The sequence below is a fragment of the Musca domestica genome, unplaced genomic scaffold (genome assembly GCF_030504385.1).
Source record: "Musca domestica strain aabys unplaced genomic scaffold, Musca_domestica.polishedcontigs.V.1.1 2, whole genome shotgun sequence".
NCBI lineage: Eukaryota > Metazoa > Arthropoda > Insecta > Diptera > Muscidae > Musca > Musca domestica.
In genome coordinates this window covers 9640056-9667862 of record NW_026712249.1, presented here as the reverse complement: position 1 = coordinate 9667862, position 27807 = coordinate 9640056, and the positions used below count along the sequence as shown (strand labels likewise).

Here is a 27807-nt window from a genome sequence, read left to right as displayed (position 1 = left end):
TCTAAATCCTTATTGTACCATGGATTAATTTACATTGAAATTTGACAAGGTAAATTACAAAAAAGGCAGAGATGGGTACACTTATTTGAAATGACCCACTTAATTTTACCATGGGAGCATCATAGAATTAAACAAATAAAAAAAGACCGTTTTGCTGTTAAACTTTTCAAAAAACCATAAAGTGTGTGAGGTCGTTGTATGTGGCCATACCAAAACGGGAATCTCCATAGACAATTTTATACTTCAAGTATTATCATCAACCAAATCTTCTTAAAAACAAAATTTGAAACAATTTTATGGGTAAATGTGACTAGGATTATCAAAATGCCGGATATCGGGATTTACCGCTATATGAGATACCATTACGAACTACAAATCACAATTTCTAGACAAATCCGTGGAAAATGTGGCATAAATCATCAAAATACGGAATATCTGGAGGTATCATTATGTAGGGGCCATACAAAAACCTGAACCTATACACACAATGTTTTTCCACAGGAGCTGGAATCTATTATAACCCCCAAGTACCAATTTATAGATATATCCGTGGAAAAATGTGGCAAAAATCGTGACAATACCGGAGGTACCGTTATATGAGGGCCATACAAAACGTGAACCTATACATACAGTGTTTTGCCACCGGAGTTATAACCTCCTATGATCTACAAATACCAATTTTTAGGCAAATCGGTGAAAAAATGTGGCCAAAATTATCAAAATACCGAAGGTATCGTTATATGGTGGCTATATCAAAACGTGGACCGATATACCTGATTTTCAATTCAAACCATCCTAGACATAATACAAATCGTTGCTCCAAATTTTGAAGCTATACGTCAAATAACGTGGGATCTATGGTGATTTCAACAGACAGATGGACATTTTATGCTGATTATATATACTTTATGGGGTCTACGATAAATATTTAGGAATGTTACAAGCGGAATGGAAAGTTAATAGTCCTTCCGTTTCAAAGTGGAGGGTATAAAAAGGAACACCATTTACGATTTAGTAATAGATACTAAAAGCCCTATAAGAACTATAAGACTTGGGAGCATTGATATGTCAAAAATTTTATTTTTTTTTTTTCAAAAGAAAAAATATACGACACAAACCGGAGGTTATTATGAAAAAATATTTCATTCAAAATTTTCAATTTCAAAGTAGTTTTGACAGTTCAGCAGGTGCGTCGATGCACCTGTATTCAATTGAACCATGGTTCTTACTCGTTTTGGCAAGTTCTTATGGAAGTAGAGTTGAAATTAATTTCAAATTGTCATTATCGATTTAAAGACTACGTCCTTAATTCCACTATGAATTTACCGAACACCCCTAATTTGGACATGTCGGTATTAAAATGATCACTGAACGTACCACATATATGTTTTGAGTTGTTGTTGGTAGTGTTAGTACCCAGCGAACCAAATGACGGATGTTCGGCTCATCTGCTCCAAGTCTAAAGTTTTTCCGACGCATCTGACCGAGTATGTCAGAATTCTGTTTATTTATGTTTTTATTTGTGCTTACAATTATGAAGTTATTCGACTTTTTAGTTGAACTTTATTCTCAACAAATGTTTTCCATTACATTATGACACAGAGCGTTATTCGACAAAGACTTTAGTATTTCTTAAGAACTTTCTTTAAGCCGAAAACTGTTAAAAGTCTTGTTCGACAACTCTAATTTTCCTTCAGAATGTCCCAATAATATCCATGCAAGTTCGGGCAGACTTTATTTCCAAAGAAGATAAACATGCCAATCACTCCATATTACTTTCGGTCCGATCTCGGACAATATAGTTCGCTGGGTTGTGACTGCAACTGACGTTTTCAAGGCTAAAACAACTAGTTCCGCGCTCTCTTTAGTGAAGATGTTCAATTTTCCTCACGTCTCATTCGTAAACAACAGAGTACCCAAGTCTTTGCTTTCTGTTTATTTTTTATCGCGTATTCCTTTGTGGCCTTCATATTCGTTTCGTCGGTTCGTTTTTCATTTTTGTTTCCACGCTCGCAACGAACAATCAACCAACACCAAGGGAATTGGACACATTTGTTTGTTGGACGGGATTATTTAAAAAATATTATGATTTATTTATCAATAAAATAATACAACAAATTCTATTAGAATCAAACGATTAATCAAAAATCAAGAAAAACAAATGACAGGTTCGTGGGGAAATCAACGACGTGAAACTGGCAAATCAAAATGTGGTTAATTAGCAACAGAATTAGAATTCCATTACTAACTTGTGCATGGCGAACTTTTATTCTTATTACAATACTGAATGTTAGCAGCTTTAGCAAATCCAATTATGTACGCGCCTTGAAACACTATACCAAAGAACGAAAATTAGAGTTACGGTAAGTGGGTTAGTTTGGAAGCCCTCTTCTGAAATCGCTAATTCATGTCTGTCTTTTGTAGTGAACAAGTACGTGGCATGTTTCAACATGCCTATGAAGGATATTTGAAATATGCCTCAGATTATGATGAACTGAGACCGCTGACGTGTGATGGAGTAGATACATGGGGTAGTTATTCCCTGACCATGATTGATTCCCTGGATACACTGGCCACAATGGGGAATTTCACTGAGTTCCGAAGAGTAGCAAAGCTATTGGAGGAAAAAATGGACTTTGACAGAGATATAAATGTGTCGGTTTTTGAAACCAATATACGTATTGTGGGAGGTCTACTATCTGCCCATTTATTGTCCAAAAAGGCTGGAGTAGAGTTGGAGAAGGGATGGCCATGTCAGGTATGCAAAATGATTTGATTCGTAAATTTGAAATAATAAAATTCTTTTTTAGGGTCCGCTGTTGCGTATGGCCGAAGATGTGGCCAAACGTTTGCTGCCGGCTTTTGACACGGCCACCGGCATGCCTTATGGTACGGTGAATTTACGTTATGGTGTTCCCAAGGGAGAAACCTCCATAACATGCACAGCTGGGGTTGGCACTTTGCTGGTGGAATTCGGTACCTTATCACGTTTGACGGGAAATACTATCTACGAAGAAGTGGCCTTGAATGCTTTACACTCGCTGTGGAAGAGGAGGTCCAATATTGGCTTATTTGGTAATCATATAGATGTACAAAGTGGTCGTTGGACAGCTTTAGATTCTGGAATCGGTGCTGGCGTCGATTCCCTTTTCGAGTATATGGTCAAGGGAGCAATATTATTACAGAGGCCGGAATTGTTGGACATGTTCCATACAGCCCGCCAGCAAATAGATAAATATTTACGCCATGAAGACTGGTATGTGTGGGCTAATATGAATAAGGGCCAGGTTACATTGCCGGTTTTCCAATCTTTGGAATCCTTTTGGCCTGGCATCTTGAGTATGATCGGCGATAGATCGCCGGCCATTAAGACAATGGCAAATTATGCCAGTGTTTGGAGAAAATATGGTTTCTTGCCCGAATTTTATACCATAACAACTGGTGAAGCTGCAGCTAATCGAGAGAGCTATCCCCTGCGCCCTGAACTTGTCGAATCGGCAATGTATTTGTATAGGGCTTCAAAAAATGAATTCCTTTTGGAGCTAGGTGAAAGTATGCTGCAAACCATTGAACATAGTGCCAAAACCAGATGTGGATATGCCACAGTAAGTAGAAGTAATAGCATAATTTGAATTAAATCATAGCAGTCGACTATTTTTAGATACGTAATGTGGTCACCCATGAAAAGGAAAATCGCATGGAGTCATTCTTTCTGTCGGAAACCACAAAATATTTGTATTTACTTTTCGATGAAGATAATTTCCTGCACAACGATGCTGCCAAGGGAGAAATCATAGAATTAGGTGCCAGCAATGGTGGCGGACAATGTGTTATCAATACAGGACCTTATATATTCAATACCGAAGCTCATCCCATTGACATGTCAGCTTTGTATTGTTGTTATGATCACAAACAGGACATGTTCGATGGTTTGGATTTGCAGAACTTCAGCGACTCGACGTTGGCCAAAAGTGATTATGATTTAAATATAAAAGATAAGGTAGAAAGTGATTCCCATTGTTCCCGCCCAGTAAATCGGCAACCCGTGAAGAGAGTAACGAGACCAAACGCCAAAGCTGGAAAACCACAGCCTCCACAGGAACCCAGCATGGCAGTGGATATTGAGGTTTTCGATGAAAACAATAAACCAGCTGGAGATATTTTGGTAGAATCATTTGAACGGGTTAAAAATGAGCAAATTACCATGACCAGAGCACCACCAACCATTGATGGCTCGCAACTTCGCAATCAATTAACGGTTTCAGATTTACAAGATTTCTTTGCCAAGAGACGTGAGCATTTTAAAAATCCCCAGGAAGTTTTAGATTACACTGTGAAATTTTTAAAGAACTTTACCTTGGATCCATCGTATATTTTAAGTCTAAAACTTTTTGATAAGACCGTGACCGAATATCTGGGATCGGCTACGCAAAAAGAATACAGCAGTACCACCAAAACCCTGTGGGATATATATGTCTTAAAACATAAATATCAAATGAATATGAAACTATTGATGACATTCAATTTACATGTGCTTGATGATTTTGACAGCAAAATGGTGGAAAAGGTCCTGATGGTCTTGGCGGGAGATCAAACTGATGTCACCAATAATATTATATGGAATAAAATGACTGAACTTTATGTGGAATATTCCAAATCGCTAACAAATACCACCGAAATACAAAATTTCCTATTGAAAATCCTCATTAATGGCTCCGAGGAAAAACCGGGTAATTTTAAAGCATTACTTACAGATCAAGAAATTCAAAAATTGTCCAATGAACATGTGGATGTATCGCAACATTTAAAGGAATTTTCCTATGCCAAACGGATTGTGGAAGCTGAGAAACGTGTCACAGATACCTTTGAACAATTGCAAAAACTTATGGCCGATATAAACACCAAACAAAAGGGAGATAACAAAAAAGGAGGGCAAGCAATTGCACAAACTACAGAGTCTAAGACTAAAGCGGATACCATCAAGAAAAATCCCACTGCGACGGATAAGAACAACAATTCCCCTATGACAAATACAACTTCCCCAACAGCCTCTAGTGTGGGCACCAATCTCATGCATTCCCCTCCAACCAAAGACAATGAAAATAATTCCGTCTCAGTTTGGACCCACTTGGTTGACACATTTTTGGGCAAAAGTTCATCGCAAAAATTCAAATTTGATGCCGGCGAACTGTTACAAAAAACTCGCAAATCTCTGGAACAATATCAATCGTTGGATATTAATTATAATTTGCTAACATGTGCTCGTCCTAGATTTATTGAACAATTTGCTTATCGTTACTATCATCCGTGAGCATAATCTGACAATGTATCCACATCGGAAAAAAACGTTTGTATATTTTTATATATATATATATGTATTTATATTAAAGACTGTTGTTGAACCGGGGTGCCGAGCAAGGAGAATTGGAAAAAATGGAAATTGTAAATAAGTAAGCAATAACTAGTTGAATGAAAGAAACAAAAACAAAAATGGAAACCTGGAACAAGAGATACAATCATCATTCCACCAAATCGATCGTGTGTTGTGTTAGTTTCATTGACAAACTGTGTGACTGAGTGTGATTTGATTATGAAGAAAATAAACTATTGCAATAAGAAGTTGGATTGTTTCATTCTCAAATAAATAAATATGAACGGGAGGGAATGAGGGAATTTGTCAAAGAAGGTAATGGAGAAAGACAAAGGCAACTGTCAGGAAAGCTTTACATCTGGAAAGGTAAATTTTTTTCGACGACTAAAAGTCAACCTCCAAAAAAGACAAAGAAGTCGAAAACAAGGAATTTATTGTTTAGCTCAAAAGAGAGCCAGCTATTTTCTGAGTTAACAATTTCAAAGTTTTCTAAAAAAGATGTGCCAAAGTCGAAAAAATAAAAACTTTATTCAAATGGTTTTACGACGGCCTGAATAATCTCAACCCTTGAACCAGCTAAACTTTTTACCAAGGCTAAGAAGGTGGAATAGCAGTTGAGTGTACTGAAAACTTCATTTAATGGTCAGTTAAGGGAAATCTGTAGAGCCATCGATCCAATAGCCTGCTGAAAATCTCATTACCAAATAATGATTTTGTTGATTACATTTTAGCACCAGCAGCTAACAAAACAGTAGCTCCTTATAATACCATGGACTTGTTGTAGGTAGTAAGTATTTTCGATTTTTCACCATTATAAAGTTAATACAATACATACATACAGAATGAGATGAAAAACTGCAACCAAATTCAGACTGCTGTCATTTCCAAGACACTCGTTTACACTTGTTTACAAGTGTACAAAAGCATTTTGGTGAGAATTTTCCAGGAAAAAAAGTTATTCGTGATGGAATTCAAGCGGGGTGTGATTTCTTTATATTTGGCTTGAAAACCACAAGTGACTATCGTTAGAGCACTCCACCATTTAAATCTAAATAAATGATACTAGTAGCGTAGCCCGACGCCAAGAAAGTGGACGGAAGAAAACACCAACACCAGCAGGAGTGGTTCGAAAAGTAAAGAAGCGACTTGATCGAACCCCACGTCACAGTGACCGAAAAATGGCTCGTGAGGTGAACATATCGAAATATTACATTCGGCAAATATTGAAAAAGAGCTCGGTGCAAAGCCATTGAAATTCCAAAAAGTGCCAGAACTTACATCGCAACAGAAAGAAAATAGACTCAAAAGAGCTAAAGAGTTGCTTCGCTTGGCCGAAAGTAATGAACTGCCAAATTTGGCTTTCTCCGCTCCGATGAGAAAACATTCATTGTCCAGCAGTTTGTAAACAAACAAAATGATCGTGTGAACTTGCCAAAGAAGTCAGCTGAAAATGTGCTCCTTTGGTTGGACAGAACTCAAGCGCAGGCCATGGCCCCAGACCTTGGACATTCCGTTGGGCTATTGTGTCTGGAGTATTTTGGAAAGCAAGGTTGGCACTAAAAAAATACCAATGTGTCGATTACTGGGAATGGGCCAAAATACCGCAGAGCAACATTCGGGCAGCGTGTAACGGGCGTTTCAAAAGGTCAAAGGTGATCAATTCGAACAAATCTAAACTTATTCTAAAATTTTCGAAATTTTTTTGCTTTCATTCAATAATTTTGTTGTTGCAAAATGGTCTGGCTTTATCCCTTTATTGTTGTTTTTATAAAAACAACGTTTGTTTATTAGTGGAGAACGATGGTAATGTTTACCAGGGGGTAAGACAGGGAATACCTAGGTTTCGGAAAGAGCCACCAATCCTCATCAGTTCCCTTGTTTTTGTCTGGGATATTCTCCCCAGAAGTTATTTTAAAAATAACTTCTATGACAAAAAACATTTTTTTACCCAAGTGACGAGATCGTAAGCTCAATAGAAAAACAACAATAAAGGGATAAAGCCAGACCATTTTGCAACAACAAAATACTACGGTATCCCGAACAAACAAGCCACACTGTTCTATTAATAGACAAGGCACGGTCGACGAAGGGGTTCTTGTTGTAACAGACAAAACCAACTTACATGGTTATGCTACTTCGTTCAGGCTGAACGAAAGCATAACAAGTGGAGAAAGATGTAAATGTTTATAAGTGCGGTTGTAAGATTTAGAAGACTTTCCAAGAGAATTTTAGTTTTATTTAATTCTTTGGTTCCTCTTCTATTGAGCTTACGATCTCGTCACTTGGGTAAAAAAATGTTTTTTGTCATAGAAGTTATTTTTAAAATAACTTCTGGGGAGAATATCCCAGACAAAAACAAGGGAACTGATGAGGATTGGTGGCTCTCACATTCGTAACATACATCCGACAACAATGATATTTTGCACCAGATATCTTATAGAGCTCGGAAATACCTCTGCCAAATTGTATTAAGATCAGTTCTAATTTGGATATAGCTCACGTATATATCTTTATCCGATTTCGGGTTAATTATGCACCAAATGGCCAATATCAGTCCAAATGACCTGAATTTTGGCACATCCGACAGAATCCAATATAGAAGCTAGTACATGAAATTTGGTGAAAATCGGTTCAGATATAGCTTTAGCTCCCCTATACAGGGTAAGATAAAAACTGCAACGAAGTCAAACGCCATAATTTTTACATTTTTTTAAATTTCATTGAATGAAGGCAAACAATGTCGGAAATAGCATCACATTTTAGAATAAGTTTTCAAACGGTCAATGAAACCGTCACACGCTGCCCGAATGTTGCTCTGCGGTATTTTGGACCATTCCCTACGAAGCGCTTGCTTGATCGAAACTTTGGTATTTCTTAGTGCCAACCTTGCTTCCCAAAATACTCCAAACACAGTAGTCCAACGGATTGGTATCTGATTTGTCGTTACATCCTTTTACAGCCAATTCCGCCTCTATGCAAATAAACGAAGTTTGAAAAACTTTGCGATAACAGAAAAGCGCAATTTAAAAACTTTTATTTTGGAGTATGGAAATAGTTTTGTGGTTCATTACCTTGCCATACGATGATAGCTTCCGTTCCTGCCACACAAAATAAATAAACCCCAAAAAGAATCAACAAATAGATGAAGAAAAAAAATGGGACAACAAATATTTTGCAAATTTGTTATTGTTATCATTTACGGAAAGTAGGTCCTTTGCAAATCTCTCTTCTCTCACTGTGTGTGTGTGTGTTTGTGTACAAGGAAGACTGTTGTTCTGTTGTTACGGACTTAAAATGCGTGTTTTACATGAATTTTTCTTGACATAATAGAAACCATCCCACGTCCCCCACCAGAAAAAACAACTCTTTTTCTGAACTAAGAATATAGCGAGGATTTTTAATACGTTTTTGTAGGTTCCACCTGTAACTTGGTAGGAGGTAGATAGGTAGGTAGGAGTTATGACAATAATTATCGTCACTGGCATGAACATGAAATTAAATCAATGATAAACATAAAAAACAAATGTATAAAAATAAAACAATTTGTTGACGTATTTGTTTTACTAGACCACCAGAGTAGTTTTGTGGTTTTCCTATTTTCAGTTGTTGATTAAGGCTGCACGTTAGCGGTTAGGCTTTAGAAAACGGCAGTCATGTCTTCCAATTCAAATTCAAGTCCTAAAACGGGAAAGTCTAGTGCAAACAGAAGCAATAACGATAATCCGGAAGTAATTCCAGTCATAAGTGACATAAATGAACCCCGACCTATGCCATATCTCTTCGAAAAGGAATTGATAAATAAAGCGAATAAACACATCTATGTGGTGGACGATTTTGTACCATCCCGGAATAGTGAGTAAACATTTATGGACTGTGTGGAGTAACACTTTGCAACAAAAATTCAATTTTTTCAATAATTACGGGACAACTATCCAAAAAGGGACAATTGTACCAATGATTCTCGATGTAATCGAAAGATCTCTATCAAATAAATAATTATTGGGAATTAAAAGAGAGTTCCACGCACCAATTTGAAGCCAAATTGATTGGAAAATATGGCATGACCCCCACAATAAATAAAATCAGGGGATATCTTTTTATAAGGGCTGTACCAAAAGCTGGACCTATTTTATTATACCCTATTTATTATATTCTTCACCATGGTATGGAGGCTATATTAAGTTTGTCATTCCGTTTGTAACACCGCGAAATATACATTTTAGACCCTACAAAGTATATATATTCAGCATAAAATTCTATGCCGATTTAGATATGTCCGTCCGTCCGTCTGTGGAAATCACCCCAGCTTCCGAAGGAAGTGAAGTGAAATGTATATTATGCCTGCAGGACTTTTGGTATTGAGAATGAACCATGTAGGTCCACGTTTTGGTATAGGCCCCCTATAATGGTACCTCCCTATTTTACGTATTGTTGTGATTTAAGCGACATTATTTACCGGAATTTTTTCAAATTTGAGTATTTGAAGTTCGTAATGGATACTACAACCTAAGACAGAAAATTTTCTGTGCCAGGTACACGTCTTCGTATAGCCCCCATATAACGGAACCTGCCCATATTCGGTTTTTTGATGATTTTAGCGACTTTATTTACGGAAATTGTTTCAAATTTGGTATTTGAAGTTCATAATGGGTACTACGGCCTATGACAGAAAATGGTCTGTGCAGGTGAACGTATTCACCGATTTTTTTCAAGTTTTGCATTTGAATATTGTAATGGCTTATGACAAACGTTGCCATGTCGTCGTATGGATTCTAACAGAATTTTTAACAGTTTTATTTTTTTTTGAAAACTGCAAAATTCGTTTCAAATGGTGGAGGGTATTCACAATTTACAGCTATTTTACTTGTTTTGTAAATAACATTACTACATAATAAGAACTCAAAATGTCCACATTTACCAAAATTAAATGGAAAACAGTTCCAATGCTTAAAAAAATACTTGAATTTGGAGTTATCCTTACAAGGGGACTTTTTCAAAAAGTGGGCCGATATGACCCATTTTGTATACCAATGATTCTGGATGCAATACAAAGAACCCTAACAAATTTCAAAGCTCTACCCTAAATATTGCGAAATATATACAGGGTGAGATAAAAAAAAAATGCAAGAAAGTCAAACGCCATAATTTTATTTTTTTAATTTTATTGAAAGTAAGCAAAAAATATCGGAAATAGCATCAAATTTTAGAATAAGTTTAGATTTGTTCGAATTGGTCACCTTTGGCACGAATTATGGCCTTTAAACGGCCAATGAAACCGTCGTACGCTGCCCGAATGTTGCTCTGCGGTATTTTGGCCCATTCCCGGCGAAGCGCATGCTTGAGGTGATCGACACTTGATATTTTTGAGTGCTAACCTTGCTTTCGAAAATACTCCAGACACAATAGTCCAACGAATTGGTATGCGGAGATTTTGGTGGCCATTGTGCGCTGGAAATGAATCGAGGAGCCTCATTTTGTAACCATTCTTGGGTGGTGCGTGCTGAATGCGATGGTGCTGAGTCCTGTTGAAAAGTCCAAGGTCTGCGGCCAAAATGTTTGCGTGCCCAAGGATTTAATACACCCTCCAGAATATTTTTGCTATAATATTCGGCATTTACTCTGATGACACGGTCGATTAATACGAGCGGAGAGCGACCATCGGCTGTTATGGCGAGCCACACCATCATTATGGCCGGCGTTTGAGTTATTGGTGGCCAACCGAAAGTTCACATTTTCAGCTGACCTCTTTGGCAAGTAAACACGGTCAGTTCGTCAGTTTACAAACTGCTGGACAAGGAATGTTTTCTCATCGGAGAAAACCAAATTCGACAATTCACCACCTTCGGCCAAGCGAAGCAACTCCGTAGCTCTATTTTCTTTCCGTTGCGGTGTAGGTTCTTGCAATTTTTGGAATTCCAATGGCTTTACCCCGAGCTCACTTTTTCAATATTTGTCGTATGGAATATTGGGATATGTTCAGCTCTCGAGCTATTTTTCGGCTCTGTTTTTAGAGTTCACAATAGACTTTAAAAAATTTATAAAAAAATCCACTTTTGTGTAGCTCGGACTAGTACTTGAAATGTTGTAAAAATCATATCTATGAAACTCAGACTAGCCTTTGGAATTTTCTTAAAAAATCGCAAATATTATTGAAATTTAAGAGCAATCATTGTAATATTCTTAAAAATAATTGTTTTTTTTTGGACTCAAAATAGTATTTGATTTTCAAAAATATCCTCAAAAATTATCGATGTTGGAGTTCGGAATCGTTTGAAATAATATTATAAATGATATGATAAAGGGTTTCCGTACAAAAAATCCCTCCAAAGGACTTCCATACGCACTAAAAATTCTATAAATCCGAGATTTTTGAATGTTACATGTCAACAGAGCTGCCAGAGACAAAGGTCCTTCTAATAGAACTTCTGATGACAAAAAACCTTTCTTCATTTATTGCATGGATAAAATACCTCCTGATTTTCTCTTTATATCTCTCTCTCTTTTTAGCACATCACATAACGGCCAAATTCTATGCTCATCATCAACAGCGGGAACCCAGAAATGATAAGGCATATCGCAACTTTATTGAAAGACCCTGTCCCGAACGACATCAAACGGAAAATCATGTATATGGATGGATGCCTCAGACACTCAAGGCCACCCAGTTGCTTCGAGAATTGAATTTTATCAATGCTCCCAAACAGCGATGTTGCCTTACCGTTTACGGAGAGATACTGCAGAGCGATAAAATTACCGAGAGAGCGGGATTTAATGGCTTGCGTTTTCATTTGCAATAAAAAAAATAATATCTTTTTTAAAGTTATTTTTTAATCGAATAGTTTTTTTATTTTGTATAAAAATAATATTTTTTTAATTTTTAACTTAAACAACTAATTGCAGACTTATTAATGAATGACATTTTCCTTAAAAATAATTAAATGTGATCTGGATATGGTGATAAAAGTAAGTTATGCCAGTGCTACTGTATATTCAGTTGGTTCCGGTTCTTCTTTGTTGCGGGGACCAAAGAAACTCAGGAGTACGGGTAATAATATCAAACCATGGGCAGCTCCAATTAGCACAATACCCAAATACATGCGGAAATAGAAGACCTCAAAGACCTGGGAATTTGAGAAACCCAAGACAATGATACCGGCAAATTTGGTGAGCGTAATGCCGGAGAGGACACTGCTACCCGTCACCGCCAGCGATTGACGGGCACGTTCCTGTCTGGTACCAATGGCATTCTTATACGAGCGTATAATGTGCGATACAAATTCCACACCAATACCCACACACACCACCAAATTAACCAATGAGATGGCATTCAGGGTGATGTTCCAGGCCCACATCATGCCACACATATTTACCAAAATCAGGAAGACCATAAAGAGTACCATGCCAGCCGAAATAATATCGAATCCAGTTATGAGGAAGGTCACCATGAATACAGCCAGCAAAGAGATACCCAAGGAGAAGATGGCATCATCCCATATTGTCAAATATTGTTCATAGAATATGAAGAAGACACAATAGGGAAAGATGGAGGCATCAACATTGTTCTCCTTTAACATCGCATTGATTTCATCGGCCACACGTCGGGCCTCACGCAAAGCCGAATAGAATTGTATGGAGGTCGTTGAGGTTGTGGAGTACTGCATAAAATACGTATCCAATATGGTACTATCTCCCTCATTGTCCAGGGTGTAAACAACGGCCTGTGAGGGGAGGGATGTGAAGATGGTGATTTAAGAAATCCTTTTTTTGTTATATTTTGTACTTACATCGGCATAGGAAGCTCTGCCAGCCTTGGCACACTCAGCATCCGGTAAGTCAGATAAGAAATAGGGAATATATTTCCTAAAGGTTTCATTAGTGGGTCTAAGGCCATCTGCCATAAACGAGCGGGGACAGGGTTCACATTCGTATTCCTTAGAATCTGTTGAAAAATAAAAAGAGAGAGAGAGCATGGAAATGTTAGAGTGAAGGAATTATAAAAGCAACAAATAAAATAGTAATAAGTTCGGCCGGGCCAAACATTGAAAGAATTCGACTATTTAAAAAAAAAATAAATAAATAAATTGTTCAAATCTTAAAAACACCAAATGTAGACGTTATATTAGGGTCTATAGGACGACGAGGACCGGCATAAGCCATTACAATACTCAAATGCGAAACTTAGCTAAAATAATCAAAATACCGATATCGGGAGGTATCATTATATGAGGGCTATACTTAAACGTGGACCTGCACGAAAATTGTTCTGTCATAGCCTGTAGTATCCATTACGAACTTCAAATACCAAATTTGAAACAATAATATCGCTAAAATCATCAAAATACCCAATATCGCAGGGGTGCCGTTATATGGGGCCTATACGAAGACGTGGACCTGCGTTATATAAGGGGTTATACAAAAACAGAGACCTGTGCAGACAATTTTCTGTCATAGGCTGCAATATCAAGTATGAACTTCAAATACCAAATTTGAAACAATTCCCGTCGCTTTAATCATCAAAATACCGGAAATAGGGAGGGATGGGGATACCAAAACCTGGACCTACATGGTCCATTTTCAATACCAAAAGTCCTGCAGACATAATATACATTTGAGTAAAGTTTTATCAAACTTCTTCATTTCATTTGGAAGCTAGAGTGATTTCCACAGACAGACAGAGGGACGGACATCACTAAATCGACATAGAATTTTATGCTGATCAAGAATTTACAGGGTGAAATAAAAAAAAACTGCAACAAAGTCCGATGCCATAGTTTTAACATTTTTTTTAAATTTCATTGAATGAAAGCGAAAAATGTCGGAAATATCATCAAATTTTAGAATAAGTTTAGATTTGTTCGAATCGGTCACATTTGGCACGAATTATGGCCTTCAAACGGCCAATGAAACCGCGCTGCCCGAATGTTGCTCAGCGGTATTTTGACCCATTCCCGGCGAAGCGCTTACTTGAGGTGATCGACACTTTGGTATTTTTTAGTGCCAACCTTGCTTTCCAAAATACTCCAGACACAATAGTCCAACGGATTGTATCCGGAGACTTTGGTGGACATTGTGCGCTGGAAATTAAGTGAGGAACCTTATTTTGTAACCATTCTTGGGTAGCGCGTGCTGAGTTCTGTTGCAATGTTTAAGGTCTGCGTCCAAAATATTTGTGTGCCCAATGCTTTAATACACCCTCCAGAATATATTCGCGATAATATTTGGCATTTTTTTTCTGATGCCACGGTCGATTAATACGAGCGGAGAGCGACCATCGGCTGTTATGGCGGCCCACACCATCACCATGGCCGGCGCTTGAGTTCTGGTGGCCAACCGAAGATGCACATTTTCAGCTGACCTCTTTGACAAGTAACACGAACATTTTGTTTGTTTATAAACTGCTGGACAACGAATGTTTTCTCATCGGAGACGGAGAAAACCAAATTCGGCCACTTTCGGCCAAGCGTAGCAACTCTTTAGCTCTTTTGTGTCTATTTTCTTTCTGTTGCGTTGTAAGTTCTTGCACTTTTTGGAATTTCAATGGCTTTGCCGTGAGCTCATTTTTCAATATTTGCCGAATGGAATATTGCGATATGTCCAGCTCACGAGCCATTTTTCGGCCACTGCGACGCGGGTTTCGATAAAGTCGCTTCTTTACTTTTCGAACCATTTCTGCTGATTGCTGTTTTTTTCCGTCCACTTCCTTGACGTCGGGCAACGATAATGAGCGATGGTACGAAACACAAAAGATTTATTCACATTTAAATGCTGGAGTGCTCTAACGATAGCCACTTGTGGTTTTCCAGCCAAATAAAAAGAAATCACACGCTTACGCTAGAATTCCATCACGAATAACTTTTTTTCTGGATAATTCTCACTAAAATGCTTTTGTGCGCTTGTAAACAATATAAAGAGCTGTTACTGGAATAATTTTAACAGCTGTCGGACGAGTGGCTTGGAAATGACAGCAGTCTGAAGTTAGTTGCCGTTTTTTCATCTCACCCTGTATATCAATTCCCGGCATTTAGCTATGATTAAGACTTTGACGTCTTCTAGGACCTATAGTAGAATTTTATGACAAATATTTTTGTAGAACATTTGGACTAGCTACCATCTCGCTTAGAGAGTTTTTAACCACATTTTAAAAAAAGGACCAAAAATTCCTCGCCGAAGACACTATACACCATAAATGTACGAATTCCGAGAAATCCTATTACGAAAATTTTCAAAAATGTGTTAAAGGGGGGTTTTCCCCTTCTCTTTTGGTTACCCTTCGACGTAAACTTTCAAAACGCCGATGCACGAGTCTCCTTTTTTAGCTTTACTTTCATAATTTGCTGGATTTTCCCCGAAAGTAGTTTTTGGTGTTATACAGTGTACAAAATCTCTAAATCTTACTTAAACGTCAGGAATTTTCACAAAAAAATAAAATATATATTGTACTTACTACTGGGGCAGAACGTATTATCGGTCGTATTAACTTTACAGCAATCGGCAATACCCAACCAGTCGATGTAGTCATCAATCCATGATGTTGCTGGACGGGCGAGGTAAGTTCTGTAAAAATAAAATTATAATAAATAATATATAAAAATAAAAAATAATATATTTTTTAATTGTTTATTTTAGAGCCAATATGAAGTACTGCAGACATCGAGGAATCTCAGATGCTATTCTGAGCTCCAAAACCATGGATTTTTAAAACAATATTTTAAATGCTATTCTGAGAACCAAAAACGAGGATTATTTAAAATATTTCAGATAATATTTTGAGATCTATCAGCATTGGTTTATTTTACAATATTTCAAAGGTTATTCTGAGCTCCATATTTCAAAGGTTATTCTGAGATCCATGGAAAGGGATTATTTGGCAATATTTCAAAGGCTATATAACAGAGGCTCCATAGCGAGGGACTTTTTTCACAATATTTCAAGGCTGAGATAGCAATATCAAATTTCAGAATTCCAGTTCTATCCTTTCACCCAATACCAAATTTAGTACCATTTAGTACTTTTCTTACAATTATAGTACACATTTTAAAAACCATCTCCATATTTCAATTCCAGATACGAACAGAAATCTTAATATCAAATTTGAGGATTTCAGCCCTATATCAAATTTAGCACCATATAGTACTTTTCGTACAAATATAGAGCGCATTTCCAAACTACCGTTAAATCTAAAATATAGATACCATCAGTAATCTAAACATCAAATTTCCGAATTTTTATGTCTATCCCTTAACATAATACTAAATTTAGTACCATTTAGTACTTTTCGTACACATTTCCGAAAGCGCCTCCATATGTCCAGGCTAGTAAGAATTTTAAGATTTCAAGCACTATCTGCTCACCCAATACCAAATTGTACCAAATATAGTACTATTTAGTACTTTTCGTTCACTTTTCGTGTCCATTTCCAAAAGCACCTCTTAACCACAAAGTTACCACCAACAGAGAATCTAATACAATTTTTCCAAATTCCTGCATCATCCATTCATCCATAAAACAAATTGTTCCCAATTTAGTACCATTTAGTACATTTCGCATACTTAGTACACATTTCCGAAACCACCTTCATTTATCGAACTAACTTTCCAATCTTGATTCTCATACCTAATTGCAAGTTCATAGCTCTATCCGTTCACATAATACCAAATGGTACTATTTTCGATGTTTAGTACCATTTACGGACTTTTCGTAACTTTAAAGTTCGAATTTCCAAAAACCCTTTGGTACATCCATCCGGCACTTCTTCAGTAACTCTCATTCCGAATTTCAGAATTCTAGCTTATTCTATTTGTCCAACACAAAGTACTCAGTTTTTAGTACTCTTCGTACCCTTTGTTACGAATTTTCGAAAACCTAGCCTTATCACACGCCTGCGCACCAACATTGGCCCTCGTCCAAAATTTTAAGATTCTTGGCATTTTTTGAGTATCTCCAAGGTCACTTTAAACTTTTCAGAAAATTTCAAGGGCCACCATAAAGTCCTGCAAGTTCGAGGTGCATGCAGCGTTCAAGAATAAAGTCCTAAGGAAGCTCTGAATATCTAGTCTAGGGGATATTGTAAATCTATTTCAATAGCATTTTAAGTGAATTTTTCACAACCTATACGGAGCTCCAGCTAAGATCATTTTTGAGAAAATCTCTCAAAAATCTTTCCTAAGCTCCAATGAAACGGGTTATTTAAGCAAATTCCTTAAACCTTTCAATACTTACATATCGGGATAGAGGGACTGTGTGTACAGCTGTACCGACAGCGAATTATTGTTACATTCCACACCACCACATATGAGATTTTGATGATCACGCTCTGTGTAATCCAAACCGGGTTTCAGAACCCAATAGACCGGTGCACCCATTGCCAATAGATCATCCATGTAACGGAAATATTTAACAACATGGGAATCCTTGGGCATGGACATTTCCTGGTCCAAACCCAATTCCAAATTGGGTGTTACCAGCAAAGACAGGGTGGTGACCACAAAGAAAACAATGCAGACAATGACTTTTACGGGTCTGGAATATGGAAATGAATTTCAAAATTATTTCATATCCAAAAAAAAAAATCCACTACTTACTTCGACAGAATGAAGGGAGCATAGAAATTTTTAAACAGCTTTTCCAAAACTCCAACACTGGCATCACTTTCGCTCTCCTTTAGCTGCTTAGAGGTTTTACAGCAGCAGAACAAATCCAGGCGACCCGACTCATAGCGTCTCTCGTCCAACGCCATCATGGCCACAAAGGCCGTAATTTGGAAGAGGAAATTAAAGAAAATTGCAGCAGCAGCATACATGGCAAAGGTCTTGACAGCCGGCATATCCGATATGGCACCAATGGCAAAACAAGCAAATTCCGAACCAGCCGTTTGCAGTATCGAAGGTCCCACCTGGCCCATCGCCTCACCAATGGCCTCGGCAATGCTGTCAAACTTTTTGCGATTCAAACGATGATAGGTATGGACCATAATGAAGATATTGTCCACACCCACAGCCAAGACCAAGAACGGTATAACCTCAATGGCCAACATTGTTGTGACCACATTCAAATAACCCCAGAATCCCAAACTGCAGAGCACCGAAGCCAGCACAATGATAATGCCGCCAATGGCCAGGACTATCTTCGATTCTCGCAGGAAATGTAAACAGCTACGGATTTTACCCAAAGCAATGGCCACATAGATGAACATCACCAGATAACTGATTGCCACCGTGGAGACTTCACCTTCCGAAAGCTCAACGATGGCATCCTGAATGGAACGTTCGGCCGAGTAGGCAATATCAAGTTGATCATTGGTATAGTTCTTCATAAAGTCCACAAAACGTTTTTCCCATTCCAGGTTGGGTTCCAGCAGAGCTTCATTGTTTTGATTTTTGCCAAGGAAGGTCAAAACGACACCGGTGGCCAGCAGATAATTGGGTTCTTCGTCGCCACTTACTTTGGGCATGCCGCCCACGGAAATGCCAGGTTCAATGGGGCCACCATAGGGACCGAAACAGGCCTCCAACATGGGAACGCTGGTAGGGAAAAATGAAAATAGCCAGGGTTAGATTTTTTCTTAGGTTCCGCCATGGGAAAACCGTCATTCAGCCAGACTGAATAGGGTTTTCACCATAGGAAAACTTCTATTCAGCGGGTTTCCCCAAAGGGAAACTTCTATTCAGGCAGGCTGAATAGGGCTCATCCCCCTTAGGAAAACTTTTATTCAGCCAGGCTGAATAGGGCTTTTCCCCATATAGAAAAACTTATATTCAGCCTGGCTGAATAGGGCTCTTCCCCCTTAGGAAAACTTCTATTCAGCCTGACTGAATAGGGCTCTTCCCCCAAAGGAAAACATATTTTCTAATGGTTTTCCATTGGACAACTTCTATTCACTTTGGCCGAATCAGGTGTACTCACTTTAAGCAATCCTCCAGATGATTCAAATAATTGATGACATAACCATTTTCATCCTCATATTCCGTTTCGAAAAATTCCAAATCATTTTGAAAGAATCCATAGATCGATTGGACAATACATTTATCGACAGTGGTCTTTTCGCCGGGATACATGACGGGAGCATAGCATACTTTATCCAGACCAATACCATCTTCCATACCAATTGCCTCAATGGCTTCCTGCAGTTTGAATACTTCCAAGAGGAAATCCTTTTGATAGGCCGGACCAAATTCCACTGTACCGGCAGAAGTGACATGGGTGAACTAAGAGAGGAAGATAGAGAGAGAGAGAGAGAGGGATCATAAGTATGACCTACATCTAAAATGCTTGCCTCAAGTCCAACTTACCCCTGAGGCATTAGTGGGCTTAATGAACACTTGATTGGTCCTGTAGAAGGGGCCAAAGTGGGCATCGAAATATTCCTTTTCTATACGGGTTTGACTCTCTTCGCCAGCCCACAACTCAATGGGATCCGTGGTCACTTGCATATAAATAATTCCATAGCAGAGACCGCCAATTATCCATGACAGTACGGCCAGAACCAAAACGGGATGTTTGGCACAGAATGTACCGCCCGCACGAAACACTTTGTACAGGACATCATTGAAACAACCAAAGCCCGAAAAACAGAAGCACTGGGGACTATTACTGTTCGAGCGCAACCTTTCAAATACCCACACCGCCACAATGACGACAACTAAACCGGCAGCGATGAACAAACCCATGAAAACAAAAACCTCCTCATGGCCCACGGGAATATCGGTAATGGCACACGATTCGGCACAGTCAATGCAGGCACAGGCATATGAATTTTCATAGGCCTCGGAACAGGATAGCGGAGACATTTTAAATCGGTCATCCTCCGTATCATCCTCCAAGAATATGTAGTTGATGGGAAACGGCACATAGTCGCTGAGTTCGGTGTCACCCATGAATCGGTACCATTTCTGATGGTCACAGGTGCGAGCATTGTATGCACCACAACCCAAGTCCATGGCAGGACGACCTGTTTGTGAATGCTGTATGGCCTTACAGCTGTTATAAACGCCCTCCACAAATCCATCATCAATACGGAAATCGATTTTTTCCACATAATCCCAGGTATCGTGCTTTGCGGTATAAGCGGTCAGGAAGAGGCTATGATTTTGGGCACATGTCATGGCACAGATGCTGAGACCCATGTTCAATGTACACGTTGGACAGCGGGAATATATACCATCCGCCTGAGACATACCCTGATCCATGGTTAAGATTTGGCCGCTGTCACAGCACAAATTCAAGGGAGCTGAGAGAAACGTTTCATTATTTCAAAAGAGAGAGAGAGAGAGAGAGAGGAGGAGGAAATTAGGGGAAAAAAAAACAATTCAAAGAAAACAATTCTCACCATCCGGATCATTGCCTTTATACTCATTGTATAGGATGGGACAACGTGTTTTGAATATTGCCTCGGCCTGGCTATCATTCAGAGGCAGAGCTTCACCACCATAGGCCTTATTTTTCCAATGTGCCCCAACCATATGACTGTGGCCATACCATATGCATTTGCCATCGCTTTGTGGTAGAGTTTGTAAAAAGAGCAGGAGACAACTTATGGACAATATCACAGCTGTGTTATTCTTGGGTACTGAAATAAATAAAACATTTAAATTAAATTAAAAAAAAAAAATTATTTCAAAATCTATTGAAATAAGGAGGAAGAGAATAGGGCATTTTTTATTTGATTTTTATATCCATCACCATTCTATGGAGGGTATATTAGCTTTGTCATTCCGTTTGTAACTCCTTGAAATATTCATGATAGACCCTACAAAGTACTTACAGGGTGAGATAAGAAAAACGGCAACAAAGTCAAAAGCCATAATTTTAACATGTTTTTTTTTTTAAATGTTATTGAATGAAAGCAAAAATTTGTCGGGAATAGCATCAAGTTTAAGAACAAGTTTAGATTTGTTTGAATTGGTCACCTTTGGCACGAATTATGACCTTCCAACGGCTAATGAAACCGTCACACACTGCCCGAATGTTGCTCTGCGGTATTTTGGCCCATTCCCGACGAAGCTCTTGCCAACCTTGTTTTCCAAAATACTCCAGACACAATAGTCCAACGGATTGGTATCCACGAGGAACCTCATCCTGTAAACATTCTTGGCTGGCGCGTGCTGACCCCCAATTGAAATGTCCAAGGTCTGCGTCTGAAATGTTTGGGTCTACACCCTTCAGAATATTTTTGCGATAATATTCGGCATTTATTCAGATGCCACGGTCGATTATTATGAGCTGAGAGCGAACATCGGTCGTTAGCCACTTGTGGTTTTCCAGCCAAACGCTTGAACTCCATCACGAATAACTTTTTTTCTGGAAAATTCTCAATAAAATGCTTTTGTACGCTTCTGTCACTGGAATAATTTTAACAGCTGTCGGACGAGTGGCAGTGGAGTTTTTTCATCTCACCCTGTATATTCTAAAACGATTTAAGACGATTTAGGGATGTCCGCCTGCCGGTGTGTCTGTCTGTTGTAATCATGCTGTCTTTCGAACTAATTGAGAAAGAAGGCTAAAATTTTAAACACATGTGTATTTCGGAAGTAGGCAGGTTAAGTTCGTAAATGGGCCATATCTGTCGAAGTTTTCGTATAGCCCCCATATAACGGTACCTCCCCATATTCGGTATTTTTATGATTTTAGCGACATAATTCACCCGAATTATTTCAAATTTTCTAGTCGAATTTTCTAATGGGTACTACAGCCTCTGTCAAAAAATGTCATATGCAGGTCCACGCCTTCGTATAGCACCTATATAACGGTACCTTCCGACAATCCGTATTTTGTTGATTTTAGCGACATTGCCTGCCGTAATTGTTTCAAATTTCGTATTTGGAGTTTCCAATGGGTACTACAGCCTATAGCAGAAAATTGTCTATGTAGGTCCAGGTCTTCGTATGGCTCCCAAATATCGGTACCCCCCTATAATCGTTATTTTGATGATTTTAACAGAATTTTTAAAGGATTCTATTTATTATTATTATTTTTTTTAAATTTCCAAATTTGTTCCAAATGGTGGAGGATATTCAAACTTTGGCCCAGCCGAACTTACTAGGTTGTAGGTTGTTGTACCCATTTCCAAGCCATACGAAGACCTGGACATGCCTCGATAATTTTGTGTCAAAGAAATTCGAAATTTGAAAGATGAATAATACATCTAAAATCAACAAAATACCGAATACAGGGAGTTACCGATATATGGTGGCTATACGAAGACCTTGACCTGCATATACAATTTTCTGTCACAAGCTGTAGTACCTATTAGGAACTTCAAATACAAAATTGGAAACGATTCCGGTGAATAATGTCGCTAAAATCATTAAAATACCGAATAAAGGGAGGTGCAGTTATGTGGAGGCTATACCTAAACGTGAACCTCATTTTCAATACCAAAAGTCCGGCATACCAAACACATATCTGAGTAAAATTTTATCAAGCTACTTCAATTCTTTCGGAAGCCAGAGTAATACTATGGTGGAGAGTATAAAAACTCAAGCAATACTTTGAATCGGTGTTTACCCGGAGGCTATACCAAAAAGTGGATCGATATGACCCATTTTTTAGATCAATGAAACTTGAAGTAATCCGGAGGTCTGCAAACTTTTTTAAAGCTCTATATTAAATCTTGCGAAGGGTATCTTAAAATATTAGGGAACCCTTTGTGTATGGTCAAGGCTGTATAAAAGGCCTTAAACAAGTTTGGCCTATGAACCCGAAACTCTTTGGGGTTTTTGTCCAAAAACCGGGTTCTTTTTATAATCACTTGGAAATTTCCAATAACCACACTGTTTATTGAAAGATAAAATTATTAGGAAATTTGCTGGAAATTTTGAAAATTTTAATTTAATTTAAAATTATTCGAAAATAAAAAAGGTTTTTTTTTTTTTTTAACCAAAAGTATATGACATTTTTATGTGGTACAAGTTACATATACAAATGTCTTTTGTTCAGAGACTCACAATGAAATTTGATCTAGAATATTTCATCCTTTGACAGTTTCCCCAAAAAATTAGGTATTATGTGAGATTTTGACTCAGAAGGGAAACGTGCTAAATTAGCATTAATGAAACTTAAACACATAATTTTCAGTTGAAATATATAACTTCTAATGTAATTTTCTTAAAAAACTATTAAAAAGTTAAAAAGCAGTAAATTCGGCCGGGCCGAACTTTGAATACCTTCCACCATTTGAAAGGATTTTGAAAATTTTCAAAAAATTAAATCCGTTAAAAGTTCTATTAAAATCTTTTCTGTCCTAGGCTGTAGTATCCATTACGAACTTCAAGTGCCAAATTTGAAACAATTCCGGTGAATAATGTAAATTCCGGTCATCAAAGAACCGAATAAAGGGAGGTACCGTTATATGAGGGCTATAGGAAGACGTGGACCTGAACAGCAAATTTTCTGTCATAGGCTGTTGTTGCCATTGCGAACTTCAAATTCCAAATTTGAAACATTTCAGGTGAATCACCAAAAAATAGGGATGTACCATTATATGAGGGCTATACCAAAACGTGGACCTACATGGCCCATTTTCGATACCAAAATGCTGTAGAGACTACTTCAATTTGTTCGTAAGTGATTTCCACAGACGGATAGACGCACGGATCACTTTGTGGGGTCTAAAATGTATATTTCGAGGTGTTACAAACGGAATGACAAACTTAATATAAATTATTATGTCGTTAACATTTCAATTAAAAAATAATTCAAAATTTTGCATATTATTTTCCATATTATACTATATTTTCCAGCACGTGCGACACACTATTTTTTCGTATCGATTTGTTTTACACAAGCTCTTAGTTTAATCTTGCTTCAAGTCATTTTTTTTTTTAAATAAATCACAAAAAGACATCGATACAATCTTTAATTCTCAATTTCAATTGACAATCGCCCTTTCAATCAAGCCCTTTTTTTAATTCTGAAAAAAATTTCCACAAATATCAAACACTTGAACTTTGATAATCGAACCATGATGAATAATTTTGCTTTTGTGTAACTATAATTTAAATTAAAAAAATATTAAAATAAATTTTAAATACCATTCATTTTCACTTTTTGTTCGATTAAATCCTCAATTTCGAAAATATATTTTTTTCAACACAATTAATCCTTGTTCGGAGCTAGCGTTTGCATTTATTCCATTATATAAAATTAATTTTTATTTTTTCCCCCTTTCAGGACTTCACTATCACTTATGCCACAAAACTAATTACGCTGAATATCAAAACCGGTCCGCGTGCAATGAACGACCGTCGAAAACTGTATGAATTATTCACATGTTGCCGAACTTATTGGTTATCCGAATTACCAGTGTTTTATTTTGAGATAAACCAATCTATCGCAAAAAAACCTGTGTGGATTTTGATAAGATTTCCGCGGAGGACGAATCATTATTTCGGCTCGGCTCGGCTCGGCGTCGGCCAGTCAAACAACCAACGATAAGCCAAACTAACTGCCAAGGTGTTCAACCACCAACCACCTGCACCACCGAATTTTGGCCCGGCTGTGAATTATTTGTCATTTAATGGTGTTTAATTGACTGAAATACGAGCAATAGAATAGGTTTATGGATCCTTTATAGCGTCGTGTGGTTATTTAGGGGCGGGGGAAATCCAAAAGATTAGTGAAAACATGTGAATGTATTTTTAGTTTCGGAGTGTGTATATATGTATATCTACATATGTATAGATTTGAAATCGTGATTGACGGATCGAACAATAAAAGACAGCTAATATGGAGTTTGAATTATTTCAGGCAATGAAGGATTTCAATTGAAAATAGAATGGAAAATATCTTTAATTAATTATTTATTGATTTATTCGACCTATCTTTATTATCTTTAATTTCTAGAATTAGATCAAATATTTAATAACTCAAAACCCTTTTTCTAAAATTAGTAAGACATTTTGAATTTCTACCTTATTTTTACTCTGTTTCAGAATCTGCAGAGATCTACTAATTTTGCAATTTTTTCGATATTATAAGAGAACATGATTTCCTTTGTTGTGTGTTTTCTAAAAAAAACATCCAATAGCCTATCTATAAGATCATCCGATAAAACCCGCTGATTTTATCCATATTGTCAAAATGCATGTCATTGCGACTTAAACCATTGTAGAAGAATACAGGTAGTCGCATCCAAGTAGATGCTGGGTCAATTAATTGTCAAACCAATTTTGAAATTGTAAATTTTGAATGAAAATTATTTTAGTTTGTAAAAATTATTAAAAAATATATATCACAACCTCCGATTGGCGTATCGGAAAACATATACAAATCCATTTTCAGGGTGAGATAAAAAAACTGCAACTATCTTCAGACTGCTGTCATTTCTAAACCACTCATCCGACAGCTGTTAAAATTATTCCAGCGACAGCTCATTATATTGTTTACAAGCGTACAAAAGCATTTTGGTGTGAATTTTCCAGAAAAAAAAAGTAAAAAAGCTGTAAGTTCGGCCGGGCCGATCTTTGAATATCCTCCACCATATGGAACGATTTTGGCAATTTTCAAATAAATGAAATCCGTTAAAAATTCTATTAAAATCTAAAAAATACCGAATGCAGACGTTATATTAGGGTCTATACGACGATATGGACCTGCATAGGTAAATTTTGTCATAAACCATTAAAATATTCAAATGCGAAGCTTGAAAAAAAAACTCGTTGAATAATGTGTAAAATTCCGCATATAGGGAGGTACCGTTATATTGGAGCTATACGAAGTCTGGTGAATAATGTCGCTAAAATCATGAAAGTACCGAATATCGGGAGGAACCGTTATATAGGGGCTATATGAAGACGTGGACTTGCATAGACAATTTTTTGTCATAGGCTGTAGCATCCGTTACGAACTTAAAATACCAAATTAGAAACACTTCCGGTGAATAATGTCGCTAAAATCATCAAAATACCGAATATCGGAAGGTACCGTTATATGGGGCTATACGAAGACGTGGACCTGCACAGATAATTTTCCGTCATAGGCTGTAGTACCTATTACGAACTTCAAATACCAAATTTGAAGTTCGTTTCGGTGAATAATGTCAAAATACCGAAAAAAGGAGGTATGGGGGCTATACCAAAACGTGGACCTAAATCACCCATTTTCAATATCAAAAGTTCTGCAGACATAATACACACTTGAGTAAAATTTTATAAACATACTTCATTTTGTTCGGAAACTAGAGTGATTTCCACAGAAGGATAGACTTACAGACGGACGGACATGGCTAAATCGACATAGAATTTTATGCTGATCAAGAATATATATACATATATATATATATATAAATAAATATATATATATATATATATATATATATATATATATATATATATATATATATATATATATATATATATATATATATATATATATATATATATATATATATATATATATACTTGGTGGGGTCTAAAATTTATATTTCGAGGTGTTGCAAACGGAATGACAAACTTAATATACCCTCCATACTATGGGGGAGGGTATGAAAATTTTCGTGATGGAATTCAAGCGTGATAGTGTGATTACCTTATATTTGGCTGGAAAATCAAAAGTGGCCATGGTTAGAGCACTCCAGTATTTAAATGAGAATAAATCGCTTGTGTCTCGTGGAATAGCTCGTTACTGTGGTACTAGTAGCGTAGCCCGACGTCAAGGAAATGGACGGAAGAAAACAGCAACATCAGCAGAAATGAAGCGACTTGATCGTAACCCGCGTCGCAGTGGCCGAAAAATAGCTCGTGAGCTGAATATATCGCAATATTCCATTCGGCAAATATTGAAAAATTAGCTCGGGGTAAAGCCATTGAAATTGCAAAAAGTGCAAGAACTTACACCGCAACAGAAAGAAAATAGACTCAAAAGAGCAACAAAATGGCTATGGTGATGGTGTGGACCGCCATAACAGCCGATGTTCGCTCTCCGCTCGTATTAATTGACCGTGGCATCGGAATAAATGCCGAATATTATCGCGAAAATATTCTGGAGAGTGTATTAAAGCCTTGGGCACACAAACATTTTGGCCGCAGACCTTGAACATTCCAACAGGACTCAGCACCATCGCACTCAGGATGCGCCAGCCAAGAATGGTTACAAAATGAGGTTCCTCGCTCCATTTTCAGCGTACTATGGCCACTAAAATCTCTGGATAACAATCCGTTGGACTATTGTGTCTGGAGTATTTTGAAAAGCAAGGTTGGCACTAAAAAATACCAAAGGTGACCTCAAGCAAGCGCTTCACCGGGAATGAACAAAAATACCGCAGAGTAACATTCGGGCAGCATGTGACGGTTTCATTGGCCGTTGAAAGGCCATAATTGGTGCCAAAGGTGACCAATTCGAACAAATCTAAACGTATTCTACAATTTGATGCTATTTCCGACATTTTTTGCTTTTGTTTGATTTTGACAACCCCGGAATATGTTTCATATGTAATTAAACAC

At 37.5% G+C, this 27807-nt stretch overlaps 3 protein-coding genes across 3 annotated transcripts; 2 read left to right on the top strand and 1 right to left on the bottom strand.

Annotated features, from left to right (window-relative positions):
• The first annotated feature begins 1984 nt into the window (after positions 1 to 1984).
• Positions 1985 to 5619, top strand: LOC101901457 (uncharacterized). Its single transcript, XM_005178922.4, has 4 exons — positions 1985 to 2363; positions 2425 to 2758; positions 2811 to 3605; positions 3662 to 5619. Exons 1-4 carry the CDS (start codon positions 2209 to 2211, stop codon positions 5309 to 5311), a joined length of 2934 nt encoding a protein of 977 aa, XP_005178979.1. The 5' UTR covers positions 1985 to 2208; the 3' UTR covers positions 5312 to 5619.
• Positions 5620 to 8988: 3369 nt separating this feature from the next.
• LOC101888756 (uncharacterized) lies at positions 8989 to 12196 on the top strand. The gene is made up of 2 exons (XM_005178934.3): positions 8989 to 9223; positions 11879 to 12196. The coding sequence occupies exons 1-2, from the start codon at positions 9025 to 9027 to the stop codon at positions 12166 to 12168; spliced, it is 489 nt and encodes a 162-aa protein (XP_005178991.1). The 5' UTR covers positions 8989 to 9024; the 3' UTR covers positions 12169 to 12196.
• A 27-nt stretch (positions 12197 to 12223) lies between these two features.
• LOC131802181 (NPC intracellular cholesterol transporter 1 homolog 1b-like) lies at positions 12224 to 24637 on the bottom strand. Its single transcript, XM_059121785.1, has 9 exons — positions 24400 to 24637; positions 20697 to 20936; positions 19660 to 20597; positions 19274 to 19575; positions 17953 to 18891; positions 17591 to 17890; positions 15816 to 15925; positions 13156 to 13310; positions 12224 to 13089 (listed from the first exon to the last, which is right to left on the bottom strand). Exons 1-9 carry the CDS (start codon positions 24404 to 24406, stop codon positions 12340 to 12342), a joined length of 3741 nt encoding a protein of 1246 aa, XP_058977768.1. The 5' UTR covers positions 24407 to 24637; the 3' UTR covers positions 12224 to 12339.
• Between the last annotated feature and the right edge of the window lie 3170 nt (positions 24638 to 27807).